The 21071-nt window shown below is 35.5% G+C and overlaps 1 protein-coding gene across 2 annotated transcripts in view; it reads right to left on the bottom strand.

Moving 5' to 3' along the window:
- LOC127831312 (lactadherin-like) overlaps window positions 1-21071 on the bottom strand; it is a 68227-nt gene that overhangs the window by 11782 nt on the left and 35374 nt on the right. The window contains exons 2-8 of one of the 2 annotated variants that reach the window (XM_052356284.1): window positions 18450-18655; window positions 10376-10498; window positions 9933-10071; window positions 8969-9103; window positions 6113-6285; window positions 4109-4186; window positions 2058-2202 (exon numbers count right to left, since the gene is read on the bottom strand). In XM_052356284.1, the coding sequence (XP_052212244.1) occupies window positions 2058-2202; window positions 4109-4186; window positions 6113-6285; window positions 8969-9103; window positions 9933-10071; window positions 10376-10498; window positions 18450-18655 (999 nt within the window). The remainder of the gene's footprint in view (window positions 1-2057; window positions 2203-4108; window positions 4187-6112; window positions 6286-8968; window positions 9104-9932; window positions 10072-10375; window positions 10499-18449; window positions 18656-21071) is intronic. The other variant, XM_052356292.1, reaches the window with a different exon arrangement.

Raw genomic sequence — 21071 nt, 5'->3', positions numbered from 1 at the left:
TAAATTTATGGCCCGGACAAGATCATTTATGGCCATTTTTTACCTTTGAACTCACAGGGTGACCTTGACGTTGCAGATATCGACGTAATTCTTTCGCGCGACACACCGTCCAATAATGGTGAACAAATGTGCCAAATGATTTTAAAATCTCACAATGAACAACATAGTTATGGCCCATACAAGCTCATTTATGGCCAATTTTGACATTTGAGCTCAAAGTGTGACCTTGACCTTGAAGTTATCGACGTAATTCTTTCGCGCGACACACCGTCCAATGATGGTGAACAAATGTGCCAAATGATTTTAAAATCTCACAATGAACGACATAGTAACTGCCCAGAAAAACTCATTTATGGCCATTTTTAATCTTTGAACTCAAAGTGTGACCTTGACCTTCGAGATATCGACGTAATTCTTTCGCGCGACACACCGTCCCATGATGGTGAACAAATTTGCCAAATGATTTTAAAATTTCACAATAAATGATACATTTAAGGCCCGGACAAGCATTTGACCCTTGAACTCCAAGTGTGACCTTGACCTTTGAGATATCGACGTTCTTTTTTCACGCGACACACCGTCCCATGATAATGAACAAATGTACCAAGTTATTTTAAAATCTAACGATAAATGACATAGTTATGGTCCGGACAAAATTTCGGTTTAAAACACACTAAGTGACCCCGTGACCTAGTTTTTGACCAGACATGACCCATATTCAAACTTGACCTATACATTATCAAGATACAACTTGTGACCAAGTTTGGTGATGATCGGATGAAATTTCGGGACAGACCGACAGACCGACCGACCGACCGACAGACCGACAAAGTGACTCCTATATAGCCCCCATTACCAATGGTATTGGGGGCATAATTACGAACAAGAAATACTATGGTGCCTCAGTTTCGTTATCTCAATGCATAATAACTAGATTATGACCATACAGTTCATGTATTGTATATTTCGGATCTTTTGTCACAGTATGGGTTAAAGCAACACATAATCAAGATCGTGTATGATTACGTTAATAACTTATCATTTTTTTACTCGGCCGACTTCATAAATTCTTTAAGATTAAATGCTCCGTTGCAGTTTTAGGATGCAAGGAACATATATATGTTGTCTTACATTTGATATTTGACAGAAAAATGTATATTATCCTTATTTAGTTGCATGCATCCAAATAAATAAACGCTTAACGTTTTGATGCACGGTATTTGCCCATTCCAATATTTTTTTCCCGAAAATAAAATGCAAAAGCAATATAATGAAACTAGAGCTTTGTCACAGACGTGACGAATATCCGCACATGCCGCATTGACACAGAATATTGTGCATGGTGTCTTAACAAAAAACAACGGACACCATGCTCAATGTTTAAAACGCACTAACTAACCCCGTGACCTAGTTTTTTACCCGGCATGGCCCATGTTCGAACTTGACCTACACATCATCTAGATACAACTTCTGACTAAGTGCAGTGAAGATCGGATGAAAAGTACTTGAATTAGAGAGCGGACACCATGCTCAATGTTTAAAAAAACACTAAGTGACCCCGTGACCTAGTTTTTGATCTACCATCACCCATGTTCCAACTTGGCCGAGACATCATCTAGATACACGTTCTGACCAAGTTTGGTGAAGATCGGATAAAAACAATTTGAATTAGAGAGCGGACACTTAATACGGACCGACAGACTGACCGACAGACAAGCTCACTCCTATATACATTGTACTCCCCTAAACTTCGTTTGTGGGGGTATAACTATTCATTCCAGTTGCCCACTAAGTGATCATACATCAAGTTTCGATACACAATACACCAATGTATATGTTACATAAGTGTTTGTTTTCATTTTAAACTTGCTATTGAACGTAAATGGTTTTAGCAATAAGACACAAACACGTTTATTATGATGTAACATATAAAAAAAACTTTTCATATGACATACAATCTTATAGAGATGGATTTCAAGCATTGTGTTCGGACGATTTTGCAGACATTCTAAGAGCATACACAGCCGTGGTGATGTTCAGTAGTGCATGACGCTTACCCGTGTGCGGACAGCCTAGAAGTCCCGCCCTCATGGCAATCTTTTTGTTCCATTCAACAGGGAAGATACGGACATAGCGAGCCACGAAGGGCGAATTCAAATAATGCGTTCGCTCAGTGTCTTTGTCGCTATTTCCGCCGAAAATCTACAAAATGCAGAACAATTATTAAACAATATGTAATATGGGAAGTACGTGAACAAACATCTGTGCTCTGTGACCGTTCGTGACAGACTAAAGGGGAGTATGTGCCCGTGTGACATGTTCAACATTGTGGAAACATAACGAGAAAATGAGCATGCAAAATGACGTATTCGTCTGAGAACTATTAACGTGTGCTTTTCTCTGAAGTGATGTTAGGGTGGACGTATACAGTTGCCACCGTGAAGAATGTAAGCGTTTGTTAGTTTCCGCGAGTTATGTTAAGGTTACATGCGACTGTTAAATCGTCGTTTTACTATGCGTACATGCATGCAACGTGCAACATGCAAAAATGTTTGGTCGTTAAACTATGTGTCAACTAGGTCGGATAATGTTTAATTTGTATCTTTACCGTTATAACATTTTTTAACGGATTAAAGAAGAATTCTTTTAACATGAAAGTACATCATAAGTTTGCCAAAACATTTCAAAGCCATAAACGTGCTCATTCGGTTTCGATTATTAATTAGCATATTTTGCCTTTATACCAACAGTCTAAAAGTAAAATGTACTACTTTTAATCAATAATTAAAAAAATCATAAAGTTTAAAATGTTATATGCTTTAGGTAAGATACGAAACAAGAACGTCCAGTGACATAGTTTTAGCGACCTTGACGAACGACTCCGGGAAGAAATTAAAATGATGGCTTTGACTAATTTGCAGAATTTTGGACTCGTTCTCATTAAAAATTATTATTGATCGGTTTCAAACATAACTACGTCTTATTTCCTTACAAATAAGATAAAACAAACATCAATTAATCACCATCGTCTTCCCGGGATGTCGCATCCATAACCATTACCGTTTGTTATAAGTGTTAGTGTAATTAGAAGCAGTGCCTGTGTGCAGAAAGCGAACATGCGAGCGTGCTGTAGCAGCAGAAACATTCAGAGCGATTGTCAATCAATGTAACGTCTTCCTTGTAATGACTAGCAAAGTAAAACATTGAAACAGCAACGATCAATAATATTGTGTCAGAATTTATCATTTAAATACAAAGAAAGTCAATGTCATTTTGATATAATAAATTATATACATATTATTTAACTACGAAAATATAGTAGATATCAGTCGCTATTCTATATATTTTTTTCTAATGCTAACTTTCTAAAATAATAATGAATTCCTTTAAACCATTTCCGAAGCTAGTCTAGATAAAGTACGACTCTAAAAGCTAACCCGTAAGCTCTAGCCCACACTGTCATGTACATGACAGACACAATGTTCAGGCATGACGCCCTTCCATATGACCCTCCAACGGACTGATGCATTATTTTACTTTATATGACAGTTGCTTCATTTCCAATCGAAGTATATAAAGTGAATTAATAAAAAATAGCGAATAATAAATATGTTCACTGAGTATATTTCATAAGTAGCAAAAACAAACACAGGCAAAGGTTCAAGTAAGAGAAAAAAGCAAATACAAATTAAGAAAGCACTAGCTTCTATTAAACTGAGAAAAAAACAGATTAACTCGTTTTTGATATAATAATAGATTATGCTGTTGGAGAATCAAACGACTTATATCTTCAATTCAACTGACATTCGCGCTGAAAATTTAACTGCTGTAAATACATTAAAGCAGCAAGAGCCTTCTATCAGTTTTACATCTAGCTAGTAGAAGGCTTTTAAGGATGTTGACGTCATTTGTGATTATTTTCAATAAACTTTTATGTTTCAAACTACAGTTCACATAACACGTCTACTGATTATCAATCAATCTTAAGAATCGATCGTTTACAAACGAATAGGTGACAAATAAAGTTGAGTTTACCAAATGACATCAAAAGCCTTAACTGAAATGAAAATAAAGAGAAATACCGCACCCATCAATGCGTTAGTCTTACCAGTCCCTCATCTGTATACTGGTCGGGAATTAATTGAGATGCTGACGCATTATAAGTCGGAGTCCACAACCATTTGTTCTAGAAAACATCAAAGTCATGAAGATCAGAAATACCCAAAGACCAAAATACAGGTATGAAGTATTGTATCGTGTAATCCTCATACCCCACCCACTGCCGTGCATCCTTCCAAAAATCGTCGTCGTGGAACCTGTGTGCCTTCCGTGGAACGGTTTCGTTTGGTTTAAAATGGGGAAACATACACACCACACACCATAGACAAGACATTACCCACCTGTTTGGTGATTGAATGCAACCAATAAGATAAAAAGTATTACTGTGCAATCGCTTCTTTCGACCTCGTGTTTACATAAAATTGTGTACACATAATGATGCAGGCTTAACTAAAACATATACAAGTGTTATTTGATTCATTTTCATTAGTATTGTTTTAAAATCTGGCACAGTTAGTTTACGACACGCAGACCTTTACAACAATTACACTCTGTTTACTTAAAGCATTTAATCTTTAGGGATGACAACAAATAGCTATAATTATGAGCACGGTTATTTAGACTTTTGATTTGGCATATTGGTATCTGATAACACAAGCGCACACATACACACGAATGAATACATTCTCTGGAATAAAATTGCTTAATCAATATTGACATTTCATATTAATGGCGCAGTGTTATTTACATAGATATACATAATACTGATCACACCGTTTACATGTTACACATCTTTCAGTAAGTACTCGCTGCGTAAGCGGTTTGTTAAATTTATTTTGTATATGCAGTTTCAAAACAATTTATTTGAAATGTAAAGAATAAAAATCTGTCCTTTATGATTGGATTAACACTTTTGATGTGTAACGATCTATGTAAAATTTTGAAAAGTGAAATAAAATATTAAAATTTTGATAAAATATTAAAGAATTACGAATTTGAAAGTGCATATACATTAAGACATATGAAATCACAACATCATTATTATAGAGATAATAAGCGATACGGTTATAATACGCTACATATCGTGTAAGTGTGTCGCCTTGATGTGCTATTGTCGACATTTACGAAGCATTTTGCAAAGAGGCGTTGGTGCCTGGGCCTCTAAAGCCGTGAATCGGGTCTCTATCCGAGGGCATTAGAGCCTCGTTTTGAAGAAAACTGGGCTTTATGTACGAGCGTAAAGTATCGTCCAAGATTAGCCTTTGTAGTCCGCACAGGCTAATTTGGGTCGAGAATCTCCGTTTTCATGATATTTATCGTTTTATGGGGTCTCGTCTAAGCCGAAATCCAGTTTAAGCGGAAAGTATCGTCCCAGATTAACACGTGCGGACGTCACGGGCGTATTTGGGACGACACTCTGTGCTCATTTATTAAGCCCCGTTTTCCCAGAACACGGTTCATTAAATTCTAAACACACCTCATGAAGATGAGCATGAAATGCCGGGTACTGAACTAATAAAGCTGTGTTTTCATTTTGCGAAACAAAATGTAGGAAAATAATCATTTAACCTGTAAATGGAATAGGTTTTGACCATTATAATGTTATATTATAATACATGTACATTACAAATATATCTACTTGAAAACTTAATTGATCGTGTAATGATCAGCATGTATTATATGAAAAACGTGTATATACAGTAACATATCATTTTATACTATTTACACTTTTGAACTTACAGTTGAAAGCAAAATATAAACTGTGCAAAAGTTAAACAGTTTCAATCAAGCAAGAGCTGTTTTCAAGTTTTGAATAAACTTCGTGTCACATCGGTAATTCAATTTAATTAAAGAAGTAAGCCATGATTTAAATAACTACTCATAATTGATTTCTTGTGATTGCTTTTCATGCTATGTATGAAGCATTTGATATTGATATTGTTTTTGTTGATTATGTAGTTGTTATTGGCATTGCTTTGGGTTTTGATGATGGTGCTGATGCTTATGTATGTTGCTATGGTTACTATTGCAACATACTTCCTGACGAACTTACCTTGGGGTCAAGATGATGCGCGTCTTTGTATTTGTGCCAGACTACACTGTCGTTGCTGTAGGATACCATGAAGCGCTTGACAAAGTGTTCCTTATTCGAGTCCCCTCGGCCCTTTGTTTTGATGGCCGAAATGAGGGCGGGTGGTCCGATGTCGATCTGAAGCCACTGTGCCTCTATATGTGGATAACAATTGAATATGACAATTATTACATTGAAACTATTGTTCTCAAAATAACATAAATGGGCATTCATAAAAGAAATTCAGTCAAAAGATGTAATCGGCCGGACATGTGAGTACAAACAGAATGATCGCTTGACTTTCATGGAATGAAATGAGGCATCCACATTAACCATGGAAACACTTATGAGTTAAGAAAAGCATACACGGTTTTATTCGTTTGTTTATTTGTAGAGCAAGTTCCAAAACAGTTTCCAATTAAATGCTCAATACCTTTGCAAACAACTCAAATCATTACGTGGCAAACATTTCACGTCTCAAAAGCGCATTACTGTAATTGTTTAGTTGTTTGCAATTCGCGAGTTTGCGTCAATCTAGCCCGGTCATAGTCTTTAATTAACGATCGGTTTTCTGTCTAATACTTGCCCAAGAAGAAGGCCCCTTTGTTTAAGTACAAGACCTCCCTTTTGTGCCCATTATATCTAGCTCATATCGGAGTTAACATTTATTGAAAATTGCCGAAATACTATCCGGGCTTCGTTTCAATTTTGAAAACTTAACATATATTATTACCCTGTTTGATTTACCGCGGAGGTGTATTAATTACAATCAGTCGAGAAATGTTAACAGTTTTGACATTTGAATGACTGCGAATTATAGTTTGCAACTGAAGGATAAAATATTCCTACTTATGTGAACACTTCAAACACATTCATGAAGAGTAATTTTCGGCAAGAGACTTGTTTTCAAAAAGACTTATTATAAAAAATAATTTATATCGCATAAGTATGAAGTAACCGATGAAAATAAGGATGAGTAGTAACTAGTATTGTAAATTACAGGTCGTGCAAAAAGCGATTTAGCAAATCTTTTTTTTTAAATGCTGATGATAATACTTTAAATGACCCAATTTAATTTTAGTACATTCCATAAGAAATAGTGTCGCTCTTTTCAGTACGATTATCACATACTTGACACCTAGCAGTGCATGAATTCGTGATCTATACTTACGCAAGGAAAACTAGTTCTTTTTAACAATCTCAAGTTTTATATCTATCATTCGCCGTTAACTGTCACCAATCAAGTCATGTTAACATAAATTGTCTGTGTATTCGAACGTGCTCTAAAATAGTTCGCCATAATATGTGATGGAGAAAATGTGACGGTGTTAAGTTACATCCGATTTTAAGAAAACATCAAGCAGCCGCTATAATTTTTAACGATGTTATCAGTTGGCTTGATCTATTAGCGTTGATATAATATATGTAGCAATTATTACGACCTAAAACGTATATTGCACACTCGAACATACCTGGGAGGAAAAAAAGGCATTTTATGTGCCATTTGTATGTATATGTGCACTAGTCATAAGGCAACGAAAGATACGTGGAACATGAACCTATAGACAAAGTGTTATGTCTGTCTGACCTATGTATTTGTATATGCGTTCGGAAAACAATTCAAGGTACGGTCATATTCAATATATTAAGTGTATACAATTAACAAATGTTGTTATTGCATTAGTGTTGGAGTAATATTATCAATTATCCATATATTCATGTCTTTGCAGTCAGTATATGGCGTATATGAATGGGAGTTTACTACGTCAAATAACAGTTAGATCAACAACAAAACACAGGGTTTATTCAATGAATAACTTTAATTTGTTGCACATATTAAAAAAATAACACACTCATTCGTTGAAACACATTAACTATAATTATCTCGGTTTAAGTATAACACTTGAATATTAAAGTGTTACGCGATCATCAAGATACAGGCTCCAGAAACCCATTTAGTTTAAAAGACTTTAAAGGATTTATTGCTTTATGAAAAACGGCAACCTTTCATAAGCCGAGAGCCCGTATCAAATAACACATCCTAAACAGGTTGCGGCAAATTCCATTCGAATATGAACAACACCACCATCTTCATTCGGGCGTTGTACACGGTATCATGTTTTGTAAACCATCCGACGTATTTAACCCACTATTGTGGCGATGTGTATACCGTTTGGATTGTGTGATCTCTCTGGTAAGTTCGTAAGAGACTGCTTTGTAAGTTGGATAATAAAACATTTGGAAGGTCTCAGTTTACAAAAACGAATTTAAGGTAGCTGTACTGACGCAGTTTGATTAAGTTGTTTTCTTCATTTACCATTTAACGAATGGTATTCGGTAAAAATTGTTTTATGTTTTGGCAATGTGTAAATGGCCGAAATGTACCACATACTAAACAAATCAAATAAGTCAAAACCCCACTCCAATCGCCATATTTTTACATGCATAGTGTGTTCCAACATCTGATTAAAGACAAAAACATAAAATGAATGTTTATATCCGTAAACCAGTTTCCTTGTACTTCGTAAAATTGGCCCACGAAGAATCAGCTTTCTTGCGATCTTTGCAAGGGTCCACAACTACACATAACCTTAGGACTGATTTCGTACACATTATAAGTGATTTCAACTTCACATTACAGTTGTTCTTTTTGTGGACATTGCCATAATTGAAAACGTAACATAAATATGGACTTTTTGTGTGGACATTTTAATTGATCACAAACTCACATTAAATTAACTGTGTTATTTTTTGTGTGGACATTGTTATGGTTAAAAACTTCACGTTCTTTTTTCGACTTTACGTTTAGACATTGCTATGTATTCAACTTCACATTACCTTTGGACTTCTTGGCGCACCAGCCCTTATGACTGAGGATGGTGCCATCCTCGGGCTGGCATGATTGGGCGCTCTTCTTGTGGGTGGAGGCAGTCAGCTTGGCGTACGGGGGTAGGCCTAGCGGCTCTTTACACACTGGGGCGAAAGAAGGCAGTGTTTCTAACCAGAAATCTTAAAATTATTGTATATGTGCCATAGAAATTAACGGTTGGTTTTGCCCGCCGTGTATGGTCTAACCCATTTATGCCTAGCGTCTAGAAAAAATGCTTTGGCAAACAGCGTAGACCCTGATGAGACGCCGCATAATGCGGCGTCTCATCAGGGTATGCGCTGTTTGCTTAAAGGAATTTCTGTAAGAAATATTCTAAATATAGAAATAAATATACTACACATCCCTAATTTTGGAAATAAATTGATCCAATTTAGAAGGATGGGAGAGTCCACTAGGCATAAATGGGTTAATCAGTTTAGATACATATCCTATATCAGCCTATCAGGCTATATCAGTTTTGAATACTGTACACTTTCGGATATAATTCAAGTAATCTATTTTCGCATTTTCACAAGGCATCGCAAGATGCATATAAATGCCACCTTAATAATTTGGGTTGTCCATGTCTGCCAGTTCAAATGTAAGCACATATTTCCCCTTGGAGGTCAAAGGGGCTTATAATTCGTCTTCGTTTCACAAAAACCAAATGCACATATTGCATTACAATAGACGAATACGATAAAATGTTGTGCACATTATATTATCATTATACATTTATTATTATGTTCTACTTTTTTGCAGAGTCATGTTCGACATGAAAATATCACCATCTAAAGTTATCCCGTTAAGAACAATTGAAATTAGTCCTGAACATTCCAATTATTATTGTCTTCCTTAATTAACGCTTAGAATACATCCATGCGGATTTTTCCAGCGTGTTTGTACATAAACGCAGTTCGCGCTGTTACTTACGCTGGCACCCAATGACCTCAACACGCATGCTCGGGTGTCTGTTCCAATTCACGACGTGGAATCGGATGAATCTAGCAACGATTGGCTGATCTAGATAGGAGTGCTTCACGGTGTACGAGTCAGTGTTGCCCTCGAATACCTGAATTTTATACGATTAATATTTTACTAGTGTTGTATAAAAGTGCAGGTATGGTATCAAGTTTGATCAAGTGATTTCAAGATTCGCATTGCGTTCGGACACGATTTCGATGTAAACGGTTTTCGGGATATCTACAATCCTTCGTCATAAAATAAACGGAGCATTGTGTTATACCTGTTTTGAAAAACATCATCAGTAAAAAGCTGATTGTTGTCATTACATGATTGAAATTCTTTTTTAGAAGTCACAATTTGAAACTATTTTTAAGGAAGAATTATGAAAAAATTGAATGTTAGGGTCGTACCTTTTGGTTGCCGTATTGATCCTGCACGTAGAACCAGTTGTAAGCGTTCATGCTGTGAGACACCATGAATGACGTCACCCATTCGTTACCGTCCGCGCGACCCTGCGTCATCACGCTTGTGACCTTTAAGAATCGTGAAGTCGACAATGCCGTTAAATAAGTCATTGTTAATACGTCGCGTTTGGTGATAATAATATTGAAGTGTATTTTATATGCATAATCAATAGTGATCTGAAAAATTGTTCCTGAAACTGGTCCATCAGACATTGCGAATAAAAAGTGCATTAAAGGTACAAGTATATGTAACATGATAAACAACTAACAAATACATCCTTAGAACGAGCAAAAGATTTGTTTAATGTTTATTCGAAAAAATGCTGATTAAGATAAATTGTCATGCCTTAAACCTGACGTATATTTCTTAGTAACCGAACACATAATTTTGAGTTGACGTTATTTCATGGATTAAACAAAATAATGCAATACATAATCAATCTACGCCTATGCTTCCTGATATTTCTCACATGATGAATCATTTTCCCATGATGTGCATGGTGTGTACAACATCTGTTTTAAATAAATACAAATGCGGAAATAGTTGGGTTATGAAAACAAAATTGAGCATGTGTCGTCACAACATTTTCGCAATTTAGGAAATTCGTATTCATTTCGTCCATATGTGAAAAGAATTTTTTTCTTCAAACAGTAAATACAATGACTTCAATCAATATGGAGAAGACATTTGGCGCTGCACATATCACACCTATCAAACTTACAACCATAACCGTGTACGATGAGGATACGGTCTTCTAAAAGTAAAGATTTATTGACAAAGTGGTAATTACCCAATTTTCTGCACGACTGCAGTCAGCATGTGAATTAACCAAAACAGAAACAACATGATTGACTGGGAAAATCGTTCCAAACGGTTCGTTGATCTTGTACATGTTAAAAAATAATAAATCACCTGAGCATTTTCATTAGCATAATTTCAATAATCGACGCTTAAACAGGCTTTATCGAGAATGGATGTACTGGTAAGATTACAAAACATCATTAATGACCCAAGAATGGACTCTCCGGATTTAAAAATAAATACGTTTAACTAAAACACGTCGGGTATGTTGTATGTCACAGGGTATAAATTCATATTTATCGTAAGTAAGTTATTGGTTATTCATGTCGAGTAGTTTTAGGTAGCTCTGATATAAAGTCTGTAGTCTTAGTTATTTTATAGTTAACATATAGTTGAATTTAACCAAATTTAGCACGTGCACGTAACAACCAATCATACACTTTCCCTCTTTTATTCAGTTGTTTGCTGAAGGTTGCTTCAGACAGCCATTCAATCTTTGATTGAAACATTATATTATTTGTGTAGGACATTTTATATTCCTGCAGGTAACTTATTTGAATCTTTTATTTATTTTATCTTTCAATTGTTTGTATTGTTATTTAAGACATCTGACGGTTACGGTTGTGTTTATTAGTTATTTATTTAAATAACTTATTGCGAGTAATATTCACACCGCAATGCAACGCTAGTCATTATTAATGTGTATTTCATTTGAATGCATACAAATATTATCTTTAATATATTCCTAATTGCATGTATTAATTGTTTCTATTTCAGATACCTTTATCGATCAATTAAACATACATTTCGATTTATTCGATTGTTTGTCGTTCGAACCCAACTACGCAACTTGCGCGTAGCTAGGCCGGCAACATGTATCTGATCAACGGTGTCGGCTATGTTGCGATAGTATCATTCTTCCGAGCGAAAAGGAACAGGCGTTTGAACAACGCTTGCGAGTTCCTCCATATAAACCGGAACAGATTGCTTGACCCATTTATGACTAGTGGACTCTCCAATCCTTCTAAATTGGATCAATTTATTTCCAAAATTAGGGATGTCAACTATATTTATTTCTATATTTAGAATATTTCATAAAGAAATTCTTTTAAGCAAACAGCGCAGACCCAGATGAGACGCCGCATTATGCGGCGTCTCATCTGGGTCTACGCTGCTTGCAATGTCCTTTTTTCAGGACGCTAGGCATAAATGGGTTAACCTACGTAGCGTACTTCAGTGAACGCGGCAGTATTGATACAATATTACTTTCTCAGCTACTTCAGATATACTTGTATTGTGTGTGTTACTAAAGGACATTGGACGTTTCCAAAAGAATATCAATTATTCACTAACCTATATCAAGTTGTTAAAATAGGAAGACAAACATTTGAAATATTAATGATTCTGTTGTTGTTGTTGTTTTAAACATTATTCACCGTGTTCTTTTATCGCAAGATAAATACACCATCAAACAACATTTTCAAGATTTATTAAAGAAGAATTCTTCTGTTCAGATTTTTCGTATGCTTTTTTGCATACATGCATTTGCTGGTCGCTAGTTCGCAACGTAGATGCAATGTTACGTGACGTTTATTGTCGCCGTCCATTGAATGAATCATTCACTACACGTATTATCTTGCTATATATGTGTTCAACCTTTAAACGGCGCATTACGCTTGCGTGATCCAATAACCAATAACCATAAATTCATCGAGTTAAAAAAGCCATGTCATTCACTTGTAAATCTTTTGTCAATAAACTTGACAGCGTTCGTGGTAATTATAGATGTGACGTATGTTCGTTTGCCGCATCATGTATTTTGCTTTAAACATTCTTAAATGACATTTATTATGAACGGTATGTGTTTGATGGAATATCAAACATAGAAAAGTATATTCATTTCACTATGTGCAACGTTAAGCTATGGAGTCAAGCATTCACTGCGCTGACAGATGGTTATCATGTTTAACTGGACATTGTTCCTATCAATCGCTAAAAATAATCGATATGCCTTTCAATTTTTATCGAATGAGACAAACTGTAATGTCCCTATAAAACTATTCACAGGGTAACTTACTCGTAATTTTCCTTTATACATTTAACGTAATAATATATAAATTTATATCAAGCAAGTAACGTAATTTCGCTATTTACTATCTTATGTTCCTATGTTTGTGAAGTAAGTGAAAAATATGGAGAAAGTTTAATTGGTCATTCGTTAGCATGACCGCAATCCTTCACGTACGTCCGTGTTTAATAGATCAGTTTTTGAAACGCGCTCCAGTAACGACAATATGTGGATTGTACTCCCGTATCGAATTTCTTTTCAATCTTATGTGCAATTTAATATTACGAAATTCCCATTCAGACGTGCCTTTAATAATATGCTGAGGCTTATACAAACAGAATCTGTATAATGTTCCGTACATCTCCGGTGTTAGTTTACATCCTTTGTTATTTATGCATATTTTTGGTAGACTATGTACCTCAGTATTTGATTATAAAATTGGTAGGATAACAAAGCAGTGGGTTCATAACGTCGTTTAATGCGAACACAAAGTTTCTCTACATACAATCTAATAACGGATATCAATTAAAACTTACAAGAGAAGTCCTTTTACGATGGGAATTTTTGGAAGGCGATGTATTATAATAGCAGGGGTCTTACAACTCCCCCCTGACCAAATCCGCCTTTGAGTATTGTTAATCGGCCCGTTTTATTTCACTGTGTTTAATTATCTTCTTAAAAGCTCAATAAAACGAATGAAGTTTTCTTAAACTATTTTTCATTAGCATTCACTTTTCATGCCCACGTACTTGCATCATTAAAGAAGAGACTCACATTTTATGTGCACATTTTTGTATGATAAAACTCTACCGTTCTTAACTCGGATCGATTTATTATATACCTGTGAGGCTCGTAAACTTGTTGTGTTACAATTCAATGTGACCTTTGGCCATCTAAGAGCCACAACAAAACGGATTAAACTTAAGCAGATTGAAATGATCAATAGAAAATCTGCAAACAACAGTTTCTAACGACCAATAAACGCTTCGTGCAAACAAGAAACCCATGCGCATAGTAAACTTTTAGCAAAGTGAACCCTAGAACCACTTCAAAGTTTTTGTGACAAATTAGACTTCATTTCTGACTTTATATTTTCTTTAACATTTATTTTAAACTAGTGGTCCTCAGTCAATACCTGGATAGAACAAAAACATTCAGTTGCTCAACCAGCCTATCGAGTGAGTCCAACTATAGTCTCCATGACGCCAAAGATGTTATGCAGTTCATTGTAAGATTTGTCATCAGTATGTGCACCGGAAATGTTTCGTTGACAAATACTTTGCTAATCTATTGCGATTTTAAGATGAGCTCTAAAGAAAATGTGTTGAAGGTCACGAAAGATTGTTTCATTAGTCGCGTTCACGACGTGCTTATTTCTTGAATGTTCCAGATAGAGATACTGTATGGAATAGGGTGGTTATCTGTCTTAACAAAACAAACGTTAATAGATATTAACCTCCCAGTTTCCCTCAAGTAATCGTTAGTCAAAGTGTTCCATAATCCAAGTTCAGATTTGAGATACACCGAAAAATATCGAAACTCTTATACGCATGTCATCAATGAACACATTGCACGCCCACTGCACACTATCATAATTGCAGTTAAAACAGTGAGCCACTAATGTGACGATAAAGATTGTCACCGACAGAGCGTATTACAGAACGTTTCATCAGAAACTGTACGATTTTGCCAATTGAAAATACACACCCGTGTCATCTTGTTATTGCAGTGAAACCGCTGGAACAGTATCAAGTGTCATCTAAAAATGTATCTATCAGCTCAACCAGAATATTACCGTGACAGCCTCCCGTGGCGAATTAGCTTCACGTTTCTTTTCCGTCGATTATCAATTTCTTATTAATTCAAATTGCGGCCGTAAATGTAGCATATTGACATGGCACTTAAATACTTATGAATGTAGCTTCAACTTGGCAATGGACAACATACATTTGAAATCTATGTGAAATACACCTGGGGTACACCAAACGCGTTGGGAACCTCAGGACCTAAGCCTATCTTGTTTTGTCACTTTTGTCACTTAATGACCGGCAAGGTTAAATATCAGCAGGGAGCACTTTTTGTGACTGTAACTTAAAGATAAACTAAACTGACAAAGAGAACATTCATTACTTTGATCTTCAATGAGGTCAACGACTTCCGAGGGGAGGTACAGAACGTATAAGTAAGATACGTTTTTCTTCACATCATTCGCCTAGAATGACATGTCCGCTGATTACGAAGGTTCGTTGTCTTTAAGCTTGTTTAAGTCATCCTTTGAGATCGATAAGCTCAAATAACGAGTATTATTTTACACATCACGGGTAGGGTTTAAGTGACTGCGTGTTTATATAATGAACCACCGTATTTAAAAGTGCGTCACCGTTATGATGGACACGTACGTAATTATACCGTTTTAATTTATGCATTTTGTAAATCAGAAACATAATCAAACTCTTTATTTGGTACTTATAAAAATATATTAGTAAACAACATCTCGTGAGCATTCATTGGTAGATTCAAAAGTATTGACTGCATTGCTGTGGATCAGGTACGCATCTGAGATTAGATATGTATATATACTTTTTATGGAGTCTCTGATGCCGAGTATAAATTATATGTAATTATTCAGTCTCCAATACACACACAATCCATTCATGTTTCAGAAGAGAATTGCTAGTTAAGTGCACTCGGTAAATATTATATAATATTATTAATTGTGACAATGAAGTCAAAATTTCTATTCAAAAACAGTATGTTATGTTAGAATTTGACCCACATGTTACAAATAACGCGGTGAAATATATCAACCTAAATAAACTGGTTGTTTTCATAATAAAATAGCACAATACAAGGTCCAGTGGTCATTAAACAAAACAAAATCAAAATTGCCTGCTTGGTAATTGGATGTAATGGATTATAAAACGGGCGTGTCTATAAAAGTTCTTCTTTTTATTATGCTTGATAACATCTATTAGGCATAGGTTCTCTTCTTTTACTAGTACTAGTAACAATGTAATCAGTAGCTCTTTGTGCATGCTTTGAGGTTTACAAACGCACATAAAATTCACAAAAATAAACTCATCCATTAACCATTCTAGCAATCAACACGATTGTTTTGAAGGTCGGAACATGAAAGAGATCTGAAAGGAAATAAGGAAAACAGCAGTGCTACATATCCCTGACTCAAACGCACTGGCTGATGATATAAAAGTATATATACCAGATTCTGTGAATTATTTTCAATGAGGCAACTAATAAAGTAATTGAATGCATGTACAGTATTATCAAAAACAAACGTCTATATAAACTATGTTAAACAGTATGAAACTTTAAACGAGGGAAGTAAAATACTTAATCAAAAGATCAAAGGTCTGCCTTGATACGACAAGAAACTGATATGTATTATGTATAGAAATGCTAACATAACATTTGAATGTTGTTTTTGCGAACACCGATATTAAGAAGATTGATAACGTTTAGTTAAGTGACTTGTTTGAATAAAAAGCAATCGTGCATGTTCTTCGTCTTTTAAGATATTGAATTGTTTATATGAGCAAGGTATTGAATAAAAACGAGTTAACAACACGAGTTTTAATTCTTCTGAACACGAGCAGTTTTGAGTAAGATCGTAAATATGTTATTCTCACATCACACATTTCGACGGGTACTATATCCCGTTTATATTGCTGATTGTTTAAAATGATCACAAAAGAAGTTTGGGTAAAGAAGTCAAATACTGGTTCAATAACAATAAAATTAAGAAGTCAATTAAAGGCCAGAATAGGACAATGGCATACGCTCCATGTTAATATATCATTCCTTGATTCTCTAGCGTCGAAGGACGTGTTGAATTAAGTTCTCGAACAAAGTCCATTTGGCGAGTTGTTTTGATTTCAAAGGTGCCAGACTGTCGTCGCGGCAAGATGGCACTCACAGAATAAGGAGCTAAATATGGAAGAATTCAACAAAGGTTCAGAAGTTTACGACCGGACATACCATTGACAAATTAAATCTTAGGGGGATGAATTTCACTCACGGTTACATTGTTATATTTTGTTTTTCTAAACAAACTTGAACGGAAATATACGGTATAGAATGTTTTAGTATAATGGTTAATAAGTGGATGCGTTTATAAATAAAGGGAAAATGTAATAAACGTTGTTTCTGTCTTTTATGTTTAATCCCTAGAATAGATTTTTTTTATTTGTTCTGATTTCGTGGTCAGATTCTATACAATTATTTTTATGTATAACCACCATCATTTCAAAATTCTTTTGACGCCTACTGTAATAGATTCGCTATATTCAGACTTTTACCGAGGTATTAACATCGCAGGACTTGTATTTATGGAAATCAAATTTTTCTACATATATAATATTGCATTGATCAATTCTTCAATACTTCTCTCTTTAAAACCTATATGGAGGCGCTGGTTTGATCTATTAATAAACAGCTTTCAAAAACATGTTCCCAGAGACAAATAGTACTGATTCTTTCTCCAGAACAAGTTTTATTTCAGAAGCGCCATTAAGCCGATGGTTTTCGATGCAGTCAAGCTAAAATGGTATTGTCCAACCGAAAGAACTTAAAAACAAGCGACATATCGCTTGTATCGCTGTTTTCAACAGTATTTAAATCATAGCACAGCAGTCAGTAAATCTGTAATCACTCTTTTAATGGGAAAGCTGGTGAAACAATACTAAGCACACATACTTATGTCAGTAACTGATAACTGCCTTACGTGAATCTGAGGTATATTGAAAATGGACGTAAAAAGGCTTAAATAACCAATCACCACATAAGTGATGTTCCGGAGCCGAGGATCGAAGCCACGATCCGCTGATTTGTATTTTGTTGCTTTATCAAATGAGCTAGCCGGCCTGTAATTATCATTGTCAGCTCAGCTGTTACGTAAGTATACCATAAAGTACCAGGGGTACGAAAAATAAACTTAAAAGAACCCCGGATTATCGCTGTTGCCTTTTAGCGTATTTTCTGTACCCGGTGAGAATCGTAGTATACTTTGAGGTTACTAAGTATTACCTGAGCATACAACGACCAGTTGAGCGACAGTAAGAAACTCTAGCAACCAAAATACTTTGTACAATGGCGCCTAATACGCACATAGTACTCTGTACAAAGATGCATACCCTTGAGGCGACGCCAAGGTCAACCTGGAGCCACTCGGAGGAGGACTTGTACTTGGCGCACCATCCGTATTTGTTCTTCAGGTACACGCGGGCGTACTTCTCGCGGCAGTTCGGGTCCCACTCGTACGGGTAGGCGGAAGAGGCGGTGATCTGCCAGTCCTGGATCTCCCCCGTGATCATGCCAAGGGGGCCGGTCGTCTTGCATACTGGAAACAGAAAATGGGATGCTTTTGAAAATACTACTTTAACCCATTTATGCCTAGTTGACTCTCCCATCCTACTAAATTGGATCCATGTATTTCCTAATTTAGGGATTTCTAGTATACTTATTTCTATATTTAGAAAATTTCTTACAGAAATTTCTTTAAGCAAACAGCGCAGACCCAGATGCGGCGTCTCATCTGGGTCTTCGCTGTTTGCCAAAGCCGTTTTTTTGACGGTAGGCTTAAATGGATTAAACATAGTACCCATGACCTGTGGGGCGATTGCTAACACATTAATGACTCTAACAAAATACGGTCCAATAGATATACATTGTGTTGATAGAAAATGCCAAGGTCCTTGTGTTTGCTATGATTCCCTAAATAAATAATGATTGTGCAGAGACTAGGATTGTAGTTGGATAAAAGGTTGTAGTCTAGGATACCGGGTATTATTCACCAATTTACGCCTGTGCTAGGTTATGAATGTTACGCTATTGCCAGACCTCTTTAGATAATATAAACGGCTTAAAAAAAATCACATATATTCAAGTCCTTTATATCACCTTCGGAATCAATCGCAGTAAACTTTCTCACTAAAGTTTAAAGAAGATCATTTCTCAAAGAGCTACCACGTTCCAGAGACTTTATCACAAACCGTCTGAGCATCTTTACGACAATCCAACCTGCGATATGAGTCTGATATTAAGATGCCAATAAATATACAAGTGTAATTGGATAATGGCCCAGATAAGAAATGCAAGAATAAAACATTTTTAAGATGAGTATCTGACCGCGCAAGCAATGTGGGTTCCATAACGCGTTATTTGTATCACATAAATGCCTTTCAGCTTAGCATTAAATTGAATTTGTTTTTGTTGAATATAATTTTCATAAAAGGCGTCGAGATGATTTCATCCTATGACGATTTCCAGAAAATTCTCATTAATAGAAGTCATAATGCAGATCAATGCAAGTGATAAGGATAACATTGACGAGAATAGTAACGCTAATAAAGATATAATGAAGGTAAACATAGGCTGACTGTAAAAGAAATTATTGTTGTTTTTGATTGACATCATACATGGTGGTGGTGGTGATGGTGATGATGATTATGATGATGATGATGATGATGATGATGATGATGATGATGATGATGATGATGATGATGATGATGATGATGATGATGATGATGATGATGATGATGATGATGATGATGATGATGATGATGATGATGATGATGATGATGATGATGATGATGATGATGATGATGATGATGATTGATGATGATGATGTGATGTGATGATGATCTGATGATGATGATGATGATGATGATGATTATGATTGATGATGATGATGATGATGTTGATGCTGTTGATGCTGCTGCTGCTGCTGCTGCTGATGATGATGATGATGATTATAACGATAACGATAACGATGCTGATGATGATGATATGATGATGATTGATGATGATGATGATGATGATGATGATGATGATGATAGTGATGATGATGATAATGATGATGATGATAATGATGATGATGATGATGATGATGATGATGATGATGATGATGATGATGATGATGATTGATGATGATGATGATGATGATGATGATGATGATGATGATGATGATGATGATGATGCTGATGATGATGATAGTGATGATGATGATGATGATGATGATGATTGATGATGATAATGATTGATGATGATGATGATGATGATGATGATGATGATGATGTGATGATGATGATGATGATGATGATGATGATGATGATGATGATGATGATGATGATGATGATGATGATGATGATGATGATGATGATGATGATGATGATCATGATGATCATGATGATCATGATGATCATGATGATCATGATGATCATGATTGAACATCAATATACCATGTGTTTTGTCGCAACATTGCAGTGCAACTTTATTTGACATCAGGGGAAAGAATTGCCTAACAAATTACAAAGATAAGATTTTACGGTGTCTATCTGATGTCGATGATGTTAAGACTTTTGGAATCGACAAAGCCTCCGCTGTCGTCATTCAAACTGATTAAAATACATGTGAATTATCAGAGAGTCAATACATGATTTAACGAAAAAAGGTCTGCAAATAAGGGTTTAAGTTAAGTAGACAATATAACTAACGGCGGCGGATTCAATATCACCCAACATGCCCAATGTGCATACTACGGACTGTACCTATTACTTAAAGACCGGTCAATTAAAAACGTTTAATGTTAGAGAAAAAAAATAAAAATAAAAATGTTAAAATATATACCGAAATTCTATTTATATGATGTAATACATATCTTATTCGTGGAAACTTTTTCAAAGCCGACCAACATAAACGTTGAAATCTCAACGCCAAAGTGTGATGGAACCTTTTTCTGTCAGATTGTTTTGATT

Source organism: Dreissena polymorpha, chromosome 1 (assembly GCF_020536995.1).
Source record: "Dreissena polymorpha isolate Duluth1 chromosome 1, UMN_Dpol_1.0, whole genome shotgun sequence".
Lineage (NCBI taxonomy): Eukaryota > Metazoa > Mollusca > Bivalvia > Myida > Dreissenidae > Dreissena > Dreissena polymorpha.
Note: the sequence above shows the minus strand (reverse complement) of the source record. Positions and strands in the feature narration are given on the sequence as shown.